This window comes from Peromyscus leucopus, chromosome 14, assembly GCF_004664715.2.
Source record: "Peromyscus leucopus breed LL Stock chromosome 14, UCI_PerLeu_2.1, whole genome shotgun sequence".
Lineage (NCBI taxonomy): Eukaryota > Metazoa > Chordata > Mammalia > Rodentia > Cricetidae > Peromyscus > Peromyscus leucopus.
In genome coordinates this window covers 37,611,383-37,623,649 of record NC_051075.1, presented here as the reverse complement: position 1 = coordinate 37,623,649, position 12,267 = coordinate 37,611,383, and the positions used below count along the sequence as shown (strand labels likewise).

Here is a 12,267-nt window from a genome sequence, read left to right as displayed (position 1 = left end):
AGCAGAGTGGAGAGAAAAACAGCATGAGGAGGACATCACTTGGCACATTTTAGTCCACATGTTCCCTGGGGCATTGGTATAAATAGATGGAAAAACCATGAGTTCCTACATGCACATGGTAGGAAGTCATTTTGCCATGAGGATTCTTAATTAAGATGCTGTCAGTTTCCAATCCATCCTTGCTGCCCTGTAGCTTGGACCCAGAAAGCATATGCTACTCTGTATGACAAAGCCCTGGAAGTATATATATATATATATATATATATATGAGGTTATGAGGTATGTTGGATTTACTATCAGTTAAAAACAAGCTTCAACCTGTAAAATCTATTTTATCCTAACTATTTCCAGTGTTGTGCGGGAGGTCTTCAGATAGAAAGATGGCTGTGTCATAATGGTAATAAAGAATCGAACACGTGAAAGCCAAACCAACTAGAGGAATGCTCTTATAAACAAAATGTGTAAAGTGTGGGTGGGGTAAAGGACATGGGAAACAATTAGCCTCCTCAGAGTGGTTCCCAACTGGGTTGGAGTGAGGATTGCTCCCCAACACCTTTTGGGGAGCAAAACCAGGGCATTTTGGTTTTCACAAGTTGGGGAATTAGTATTGCTGACTGTAGTGGATAAAGCCAGAGATGATGTGAAACATCCTGCAATGGACTGAAAGACCTCTGTCGCAAAGTATCCAGCTTAGAGGGTCACCAGTACCAACATGGATGCCGAAAGGAACCAAAGCAGCCTGGATTGCCTCAGCTCCGGGGAGTGGAGAGAAGGAAGCCAGTGTGTCCACTCCAATGGCATGCTACTGGGAAGTCATTGGGCTTCTCCCAGAGCAAGGGCACAACCTTAATTCACCCACATGCTGATACCCGTGTGTGATAAATACCAATCCCTAGTGTGTTTTGTTTTTGAAACAAGATCTTGATGTAGCCCAGGCTTGCCTCGCACTTCCAATTTTCCTGCTCAGCTTCCTGCGTGCTAGGATGATAGGCATGTACAACCATGCCGTGTATTTCTTTTTTTTTCTTTCCTTTTCTTTTTGGAGACAGGGTCTCATAAAGCCCTGGCTGGACTAGAAACAACTGTGTGTGTGGCCAGGACTGCCCTTGAGCAGCTGATCCTCTAGAGCAGTGGTTCTCAGCCTTCCTAAGACCGCGACCCCTTAATACAGTTCTTCGTGGTGTGGTGACCCCAACTGAAAAGTTACTTTCGTTGCTACTTTATAACTGTAGTTTTGCTACTGTTACGAAGAGTAATATTTTTGGAGATGGAGGTTTGCCAAAGGGTTTTGACCCACAGCTTGAGGACCGCTGCTCTGAACCCACCTCCACTTGCCGGCGCCAGGATTACCATGCTCAGCTAATGCTCTGGTCCTGACTGAAATGGTTGAAATGCTGAAACACGTATTTTGAATACCTTTTAAAAAGCCTGATAAGACACGTAGCACGTGTTCCAGGAGCAGAAGTTGGGCCGATGGTGGCAGGAGAGCAGTGTGATATTTAACTGTGACCGTAGAATTGAAAGCCAGAAGCAGTATTTGGCAACATCTGCCTGCCTCTTTCTAAGCAGGCACTTCAGCAGTCAACAAGGGAACAGTGAGGAGCTAGTTGGGAACAGTTAGTTCCAGTTAATTATAGGCTGCTAGAGTTTATATGTCCCTTGAAATCTGCCCAGATAGGAAGGTTTCAGGGCCACGAAAGAGCCCTGTTTACGATCCCCCTCCTTTTCCAGTTTCTAGTGTAAACAGAGCGGGGAGGGGATGGCAGGGCTCATTTGTTTAATCTCTTTCAGCTGCACAGATGTCCTGACCTCTCCGACTTCCAGCAGAAAATGGCTAGCCTTCTAAGCTACAACGAAAAGCTCCAGAAGGAAAAAGAAGTTCTCAGTGAAGAACTGAACAGCTGCGCTGATAAGGTAGTAAGAACAATAGATGTTCTTGTCCTTGTATACTACAGCGAGCATTTCCCCCAGGGGCTGTGGCTGCTGGGTTTCCTGTATTAGTCCAAAGTTATAGGTGGAGTTATGTGACCCTGGACCTAGTGAAGCTGAGATCATGGCGTAGTCTCACTTAATATAGCATGATGCTGTTTGGTATGTAATATATAAAGCACATAATAGAAATACGGCTTTTATCCTCTGAGATCTATTTCATAGGCAAACACTATTTTTTTCTATTATATTTTCACCAGCGATACAAAGATGTTGCTGTCCTTGCTCCGCCTGCCTCATAGGCATTCTTCATTTTCCTGTTACAGTACACGCTTGAGATTTCCAGTTGCCTTTCAGCCCACTTCCTGCCCCCAAATAGGAGACACTGGGGGACAAATAGAAAAAGGAAAACCCAGTTAGGAAGAGAAGCCTGACATTAAGTCAGATAGAGCCAGGAAAACCCCACCCCTCCTACCATTCCTGTCTGCTCTTCAAGGCAGATAGGCTGATTCTTGATGGTAGTGGTGGACACCCCAACTCCCCACCCCGCCTGGCCTGCTCCTCAAGGCAGATAGGCTAGTTCTTGATGATAATGGTGGACAGCTTCCACCCCTACCCCTACCCCTATCCTTCACCCCTGTCTGGCCTGCTCCTCAAGGCAGATAGGTTGGATGGTAGTGGTGGAAACTGTAAACTGGGTCTGGATTTGCTTACAAAAATGCTCTCCCACCCCTTTCTTCCCTTCCTGAAACAGTTGGCAAAGTCAAGCCTTTTAGAGCACAAAATTGCTACAATGAAGCAGGAACAGAAGTCCTGGGAGCAACAGAGTGAAAGCTTGAAGTCACAGCTGGTGACATCCCAGGAGAAGGTGCGTAGACAGTTTTTGCTGCATCTCCTTAATTAGCACTGTCTAGTATTTTCAACTTCCACAGCAAGGCCGGGAATATTCCAGAGGAGACTGGCCCAAGTGTAGCTGGAGAGTTTCTCTCCAGCTCCCTCCTAGCCCCGGCAGTCCCACAGCCCACTTATAAAATAAACACACAGACGCTTATATTACTTAAACTGTTTGACCTAAGGGCTCAGGCTTCTTGTTATCTAGTTCCTATATCTAAAATGAACCCATTTCTATTAGTCTTTAAGTTGCCACGTGGCTCGTAGCTTGCCGGTACCATATATCTCGCTCCGCCTCCCTGTGACTGCCAGCCGCCACCATGACAAGCGAGATGTAAGGTACCGGCAAGCCACGAGTCACATGGCAACTTATAGATTAATAGATATGGGTTCATTTTAGATATAGGAACTAGATAGCAAGAAGCCTGAGCCATTCGGCCAAACAGTTTAAATAATAAGTGTCGGTGTGTTTATTTTATAAGTGGGCTGCGGGACTGCGGGGGGGGGGGGGGGTTTGGTGGGAGCTGGGGAGAAACTCTCCAGCTACACCCAAGTGGCCTCAGAGTGATCGCATGGGACTTCATTTGAGACATCTTTACAATAAGACAAAATAATTTAAACAGTGTGTCCATCGAAGCCCGCTGACTGAGAAATTGCTTCCTCTGAAGGTTTAAGGGCAGGACTTAAAAAGCACTGCTTGTTGGTAACCTAGGACAGGACTTCTGGAGCAAGTATGCACCCTCTTATTCTGAAAGCCCTAGATATCGACCTGCCTTTCACAAATTTAACTTGAACTGAAGTACAAGTGAGATACTAGTGTAAAGTAGAATTCTGCAAGTATAAATGATTATTTTCAACCAAGAGGTCCTTTACAAACCGGCACCTCAGACTAAATTTAATTTCTCTTTTTTTTTTTTTTTTTTTTTTTTTTAATTTTTCGAGACAGGGTTTCTCTGTGTAGCTTTGCACCTTTCCTGGGACTCACTTGGTAGCCCAGGCTGGCCTCGAACTCACAGAGATCCGCCTGGCTCTGCCTCCCGAGTGTAAATTTAATTTCTCAAGACTCACTGCAAGTATGGTTGGCCATGGTAACCGGCATTCCTTGGTTCTGCCCCCAGCCCCGGGCAGTGGACTGGATGACCATGTCAGCAGTACCTGGCTTTATCTTTTTCTTAAATGTAACTTGACACCCTGTAACATATGTAACATCTTGAGTTTCCACTGGTTTGCTGGAAAGAGAACTAGATGTAGCAAATCACAACAGAGGGGGGCCTTGACATTCTCTAGTTTATTCTTTCCTGGACATTTGAGAGGCGGGACGTGAATGTCTGTGTCACCGTGTACAATTGTTCTGACCGTGCAGGTTCAGAGTTTAGAAGACATCCTGCAGAGTGTAAACCTTCAGATGTCCCAGATTAAATCAGACCTCCAAGTGACTCAGCAGGAGAAGGAGGCGTTAAAACAAGAAGTGATGTCTTTACGCAGACAACTTCAGCATGCTGGCGACAAGGTCATTTCTTTTTTTTTGTAATGATGCTATAAATCATTTTAGTCTATAATTTGATGGGTTTTGCATATATGTATCACGATGGTTTTGGTTTTTTGTTTGTTTTACATATAGGTAATGTGTTTGTGTAGCCACTAACTACCAGGGGCAAGCGCTAAAACATTTCTGTTTGCATTCTTTGTCCTCTCCAGTTGATAACCCCAGGGACCCACTTATGTACTCTGAGCCACCATAGTCAGGGTGCTTGCCTCTGAACCTCATATAAATGGAATTATAGTGATACGAAAAGGGTGGGTTGGTTTTTTTTTTTTTAAGACCAAAGAAGCTAAAAGACCATAGCTGAGTTGAGTTTTATAATAATACAACCAAAACATTTTAAAATAAGAGCATGCATGGGAACCTACAAAACCAGCCAAGAAAAACAGTGAGAGAAATTAAGCTAGGAACACCCATCTCTGGGGGCTGGGGGATGGTGAAACTACAGAAAAGGAAACCTCTGGCCTAAGACAATGGTCCTGACTTAGAAGGCAGGTCCGGACTGCCAAATGGTTGCCTCTGTGGGAGCAGAGTCTAGGAAAAACTGCTTGAGAATAGATGGCTGGCCTCCCTGGTGCCGCTGAAATCACGTCTCATTTTAAATACCACAGAGCTGCTTAATGTGTCCACACATCATTAGCAACCTTCAAATGTTTGGTAAATGGTAAAATTCTCTTCTGTAATAAAAATAGGCCCGAATTCAGTTATTTTTTTCTCTTGGTTGATAGTACTTAAAAATAAAATAAGGGCCGGGCAGTAGTAGCGCATGCCTTTAATCCCAGCACTTGGGAGGCAGAACCAGGCAGATCTCTGTGAGTTCGAGGCCAGCTTGGTCTACAGAGCGAGCTCCAGGACAGGCACCAAAACTACACAGAGAAACCCTGCCTCAAAAAACCAAAAAAAAAGAAAAAGAAAAGAAGAAAGAAAAAAAGAAAAGAAAAAGAAAAAGAAAAAGAAAAAGAAAAAAAGATAGTTGTTTCAACTTTAAAAAATATCTAACCTTTAAACTTTTTTTCTTTTTCATGTTTGACTTAAAAGATAGAAACCTTATCTGGCTGTGTTACCTTTTTAAATTTTTCTGAAGGTTTTTTTTTTTTTAGGATAAAAGAGTCACTTTGGTGGCTTAAAGCATATTTCTGAATTCAGGCCTCAATTACTAGGGCAATATGTGGATTGGCGTCTTAAAAGGGGGCATGCTTGCCTGTGTGAAAGCCGGTGGTGTTAGCCTGTGGAAGCCTGCAGGGTGAACTGCCTATCAGTCCCTGTCTTCTGTTAATCAAAAGAGTGTTACCTGGGACAGCCAAAGAGGGCTTCCCAAGAAGGAGGCAACTTGGAAACCACCAACTTCTAGACACTTGAGTCCTTTGTACACCAGTTCAGAATCCTTCCATCAGATTTTCTATTGGACTATTTTGCCAGTGACCACTTTGAACCTTTAAAAATAAATCAAAATCCCAGAGTATCATTTTTTTCATATCTGTATCTCTAAGCTTGAAAAGTGTTCACTAAGGATTGTCATTAGGTAAACAGGAAACCTGTCTCAAGACAGAAGTGATCCGTCAGTTTGCTGTTAAGTTTAAACTCTGCAATTCTCTCTTTAGGACTGGGTCTCAGAAACAGCCCCCCATCTCTCAGGGCTCCAGGGTCAGCAGAAAAGGCTGTCCTGGGACAAGCTGGATCATCTGATGGATGAGGAACCACAGCTACTTTGTCAAGAGAGCCAGAGACTCCAGACTGTGCTTCAGAACACCAAGGCAGACCTCACACACTCCCGTGAGAAGGTAGCTCAAAAGCCGCGCCTTGTTGAAAGTGACCGATGAGATGTGAAAATGAACTGTTTGATGTGTAGTTCTTAGCTGTAGATTTGAGTATCCTGTTCTAGCAGACCTATTTTAAGAATGAATAATTTTTCCTTTACTTATATATAAATTTATCTTTATACATTTAAACTATTTTCATTTTATATAGGCAGTTCTGTATTAAAATAAATCTGTGATGTTAGCTTTCTTATCAAAAGTACAGACTCGTGGAAATTATGACATCCACATATTCCTCATTCAAACTGGTTAGCTGCCCAGACCGATAATAACAAAATGGCAAAATCAGACTCAGATCTTATGAGTCTGCCTAACCCTTCATAAGAGAAAATTTGGTGCCCCTTCCTAGAAATTCAGCATTTCAAGGTCAGAACTTTTTTTTTTAAGTTTTGGTAACCACCCAGCTGACACTTGATTACCTGTGCTGTTGCCAACCAGTTAACCCTGGTCAGCACCTCTGCTGTGAAATGCCCTCAAGAATCATGACTTTTCCTTTAGAATACCTACTATGTGCGGGAATCCTGCTGTTCCCGAAGCTACAGTGGGAATAGTCCCCATCCTGCTGGAACGTAGCAGATGTAATGCATGGGTCCAGCAGCAGACTCACAGAGTCAACGGGACACGCACCTCAGCCACCTCTCCGAGTTCTGCCCACAGCAGAGCTAACGAACCCAGGACTGCCACCCCCTTTTGCTCGGCAGTTCCGCCACACTCACTCTTGGCTCCTGGGAGCGTGGCTGGCCCAGAGGTCTCATCTCATCTGTCTTGCCCTGACCATGTTGACTTTGTAAGCTCAACCAGATTTATCTAGAAAGGATGATTAGAAGTAATTTTAAAAGGAAGAAAAGAAGGAAAGAAGGAAGAAAGAGTAGGCTTCAAGAATTAAAGAGTCCCGTCTTGTTGTGTTGCCCAGGCTGATTTGAACATTTGAGCTCAAGAAATCCCCTACCTCTCTCTGGTAACTGGGACCACAGCCCTCTGCCACCTTGCTTAGCAAAAAACGTGTTTTGAATTCCATGGAAGCCAAGTAGTAAACAAAAGCATGCCTCCTCTGCTGTTTGTGTTCCTGGCTGGGTAATGGTATAAGCATTTCTTCCTCTTACTAGGTCTGTCAACTGGAATCCAATCTTCTTCCCATCAAACATCAGAAACAACTCCACCAGTCATGTGCTGTGAAACCCATAGAACAAGAAAAATTGGCTTTAAAGAGAGAGTGTGAACAGTCTCAGAAAGAACAATCTCCTACTAGTAGGAAGGTGGGTTTTTCAAGTGTAACCACACATCTGTGCTCTGATAAGTGTGTCCCTACTGTCTGCTTCTCGCCACAGGTGGCGGGCTTTGAGCCCCCCTCAGATCCTCTGATGCCTTCATAATCCTGTCAAAACAGTATCATTGTTCTTTTTTTATTGAGTAAAGATTTTTTTTGTTGTTGTTTTGAGACAGGGTTTCTCTGTGTACCTTTGGAGCCTGTCCTTGGACTTGCTCTGTAGACCAGGCTGGCCTCCAACTCACAGAGATCCATCTGCTTCTTCGTCCCAAGTGCTGAGATTAAAGGCATGCACCACCACCGCCTGGCAGATTTTTTTAAAAAAAGGAACAATTTAAGCTTTCAGGAGGAAGACAGTTCACACACACACACACACACACACACACACACACACACACATACACACATCACCTTAAAACAATTCATTTAAAATTGTGTGTCCATGTGTGTATGTGTATACACATGAGTATAGAGGCCAAAAGAGGGTGCCAGATCCCCCAGAGCTGGAGGTATGGGCAGTTATAAGCCACCCAGTGTGGTTTATAGGAACCAAACTCAGGTCATCTAGAAGAGCAGCATGTGCTTCAAACTACTTAGCAATCTCTCCAGCCCCTAAAAACTAGGTTTTAAAAGGAGATACAAAGAAATAAAAGAACAGAAAGAAAAAAGCAAAAGAAAGAGAAAGGAAGGAAGGACTTTTGAAGGTTTTGTTAAGAAGAATGAGTGACAAAAGTGGACAGCACAGGACGGCACAGCATGGCTGTCTACTAATAAGACGAGAAAGCAGAGTAAGCTGTTGTGGAATATTTGTTTACACTGTGTGAAGATGTGTCACTGCGATTGGTTTAATAAAGAGCTGAATGGCCAATAGCTAGGCAGGAGAGAATAGACAGGACTTCTAGGCAGAGAGAGAAACTCACGATGAATCTAGGCACACAGGAGATGCCTGCGAGACACTGAAGAAGTCAGACATACAGTACAGAGGAGAGGTAACCGAGCTACGTGGCAGAATGTAGATTAATAGTTATAATTAGTTTAATTATAATTATTATACGTTAATTTAAGTTATAAGAGCTGGTAAGCTAAGGCCAAACTTTCATAATTAATAATAAGTCTCCGTGTCATTATTTGTGACCTGGCAGCCCAAAAGAAAGTCTGACGACTTTTGGTGCTAAGTGTGAGGCTGTTTGACATCCCTTGTGGAAGAATTTTTCACTGACAACCTTTTAATAGGCTAGGAATTATTTTAAGTAGGCACCATGAAGGCAAATATTTCTCTATCCTGTTTTTGTAAAGATATAGGGGAAAAAAGCAATCTTTTAAATCAATCACTATCATAGGCCATCCCTTAGGTAATAAAGACAGCAAGGGAATTACGAGCTGTAAGGAGCCCATCAGCTAAGTCACCTTATTTATGGCTCTTAAACCTGTTAACAGTCTCCATTTTCCAGATTTCTGGAATTCCAAGGACTGGTCGATTCTTCAATATGTTGAGCATGTAGCTGCTCTTATCAGCTGTTCTAGTGCCTGTAATGTCAAAGGTCATTGTTCCACCCACAAAGGTTTGTCAGTTACCCATTTCAAAGATAGGATTGTTGATACCTTTGAAAGATCAGCAGCTGTTGTGCCCTGCTTATGTACAACCTGAACGGACTGTGGCCATTCTTGATAATACCTTGTAATATTTTTCTCAGAAGTATCCTCTATTTTTTTTTTTTTGTTTGTTTCTGAGATTGGAGGAATGTTAATCTGTGTTTTTCATTGCTGCAACAAATCACGTCCCCATAAATTCACTGCTATGTTGAACACTTATAGCTTTAATATTCCTATCTGGCCTTCTGGTCCCATACACTAGACCCATCTTGGACTTTGTTTTACCTGAAATAAAGTTCCAATTCCTAGAAGTTGAATATTTACCTCCTGTAGAGGCCAGTCTGGATGCCAAGATTTTTGGTGAAATTATTGTTAACATCTGCCCCTTTGTCTACTAGACCTTCAGTTTCGATGCCATTTATTTGTATTTTTAGCTGTGGTCTTTGATCATTTATAGAAGTTTGCCAAAATATTTGTTTTATGGTCTTTCCTGAAAATTTTATTTTATCTGTGGAAGCTGTTCTGGCATCTAGAGCAGTATTGTTTTTAACAACAGGTATTAATTGCTCTGTGTAAGCGTTTCTGCAATGCTGACAGGGAATGACTGGACCAGATTTGATATTGGGGCCAGCAGGGGGACTCCTAAGGCATTTCCCGATGACAAAGGGTTACCTTACCTGTCCCTTGTTGATCTGCATTCATTGGTCCAATGCCAGCCTTTGCCACACTTTCTGCATACTCCAGAAGGCTGGGGCCTCTGTTTGGATTGTCTCTAGAAAAAACATTGTTTCTAGGAATGCCTTGCCTATAGTCCCTTTTCAGATGACCTTGCTTACCCCAATTAAAACTTCTGACATTTTGATTTTCCTTAAAATTTTTAGAAATCACTTCTCCTATCCAAGTAGCATCATAAGCGTGAGATCCAATATCTGCTGTATTTCTAATTCATTCATCTATGGGTACTCATCTTGCCTTTAAGGGCCTAATCATCTTTTTCCATCCTGAATTGTTGGACTTTTCTTCTGGGCTGCCAACTCACAAATGACAACATAGAGACTTATTATTAATTATGAAAGCTTGGCCTTAGCTTAGGCTTGTTCCCAACTAGCTCTTGTGACTTAAATTAACCTGCCTCTATTAATCTATGCTCTGCCACGTGGCTCGGTTACCTGTGCTCTGACTGTATGCCCGACTTCTTCAGAGTCTCACTGATGTCTCCTGTGCACCTAGATTCATCCCCGAGTTTCTCTGTCTGCCCAGAAGTCCCAGCTCGTCTCTCCTGCCTGGCTATTGGCCATTCAGCTCTTTATTAAACTGATCACAGTGACACATCATAAACGAATATTCTGCAGCAGTGAGCCATGGGGAGTGCTAATGTGATTTTGCAAAGCTTCTCTGAGGGAATTAAGAAACTGGAAAATGCCTTGCCTCCCAATTAACGTTTGATAAGTATTTAGAAACAAATGTGCATCTAAACTAGAAAGAATTTACTTAGAAAGCCACAAGGAATAGCTTTTTATTTTTATTTTCCACTCTCAATTATGAAATTAAATGGGTAAAAGCCAAGGTGAAGTTTCTGAAAAATGATTATTTTTAGAGCGTTAAAGAGAAACAAGTGTTAGTAGTCATGGATAATGTAAGATGGTGTGTGTAGAAAGCTGGGGTCATGCTAACTCAAGGGGAGTGGGAGGAGCTGTATTTTCTTAGTAGTTGTTCCAGCTAAGTATGTACTTAGAACTGACCGCACACATGCATTTGTGGGCACAGCTACTGTGTTGTAGGTCATGTGTATTTCTTGCAGTGGGTGGCAGGGAAGTTAAAGCCACCTGCCCTAGAAAAATCTGGTCTGTGTGAGACGTGGTGGTTAAGTCCAGATTGCTTAAATGCCAGCTGTGCACTCAGTTGTTGTTGGTTGGTGTTCCTTACTGAACTACCTTGGCTTTCTTCCGAGATTAGAGATCTCCTCACACAAATTTATCAAAATAAAAGGTGGCAACTCAAATGTTTTTGTCTTTTTAAAAAGTGTTTTTTTGTGTGTGTGTTTGTTTAGCAGGTCAGTCAGAGGAGCTCCCTTGAGCGAGAATTAGAAACGGTTCATTTGGATAACGAAGGTCTAAAGAAGAAACAGGTGAGACCGGACGAGAAGCTAATGGAGGTAAGTTTGAGTCAGTGACCTTGACTGTGGAGAATACCAACAAGCCATGTATTAGGCGGGACTAGACATGGCACTGAATTCCTCTCATGAAAATCTAGTTGCCCAGCTTAATTCTTGGGTCTGTCTTCCCAAAATGAACAAACGTTAGAGTCATAGGTGTCTGCACTGCTTTGCAGAATAAAGAATAACTTTAGCTCCAAATGTAAAGACCTATATACATCAATAAATGCGGATCACGGGGCCTGATACTGAGGGGCCCAAGCTCTTATGTCGTTGTATATGTGACAGTTCCCTGACATACCCTATCTTGCAGTGTTTTTATGATATAGTCACTCTCTGTCCACCTGTTCAGACATATGTGAAGGTCTGAGAACATCTGAATTTAGGTTCCTTTTCAGCAACTGGCATCTTAGCAGATGTAGCTCAGTGGTGGAGCACCTCCCTTACATGTATGAAGCATTGGGTTGGATTCCCAATGATCAAAAAGCAAACAGTGTCCAAGGCTTATGGCTACACTTGTGGTTCGGCTCTGCCTTGTGAAAGGTAGAGCTGACAGATGTTCAGCTGATTTTGAAAACTCACCACTGGTGTGTGTGTTGGGCCCTGGAACCACAGCGTGCATTCATGTACTATGGCAGGACATGAGCAAATGTACAGCCCTCGGTAACTGAAGACTGCAGTGAGATGCTTTGCTGTAGGTAGATGAAAAATTAGTCTGTTAAATAAACTATAAAATCTGTAGAAGGAAGCGTTCATAGAATTTATCTTGCTATGCTCTTAAAATAATGTATACACACATTTTTTTTTTGTTTTTCAAGACAGAATTTTAGGAAAGAAGGGAGATACTGAAGTATTTTCTATATATTTATTTGTTATTTTGGTTTTTTAAGACAGGGCTTCTCTGTGTAGCCCTGGCTGTCCTGGAAATCCCTCTGTAGACCAGGCTACCCTCAAACTCAGAGATCTGCCTGCCTCTGCCTCCCATGTACTCAGATTAAAGGTGTGCGCCACCAGGCCTGGCAAAGTATTTTCTTTATAAAGTTAGATATATGGCAAGGTGGCTTTAATGCTT

General features: G+C 42.6%; 1 protein-coding gene across 1 annotated transcript in view; it reads left to right on the top strand.

The window, feature by feature from the left end:
* The window catches only part of Nin (ninein), a 105,850-nt gene that overhangs the window by 81,752 nt on the left and 11,831 nt on the right, over nucleotides 1–12,267 (top strand). Inside the window, 6 exon segments of the mRNA XM_028858613.2 lie at nucleotides 1,792–1,914; nucleotides 2,684–2,797; nucleotides 4,184–4,330; nucleotides 5,965–6,144; nucleotides 7,287–7,436; nucleotides 11,094–11,195. Coding sequence (XP_028714446.1) covers nucleotides 1,792–1,914; nucleotides 2,684–2,797; nucleotides 4,184–4,330; nucleotides 5,965–6,144; nucleotides 7,287–7,436; nucleotides 11,094–11,195 — 816 coding nt within the window.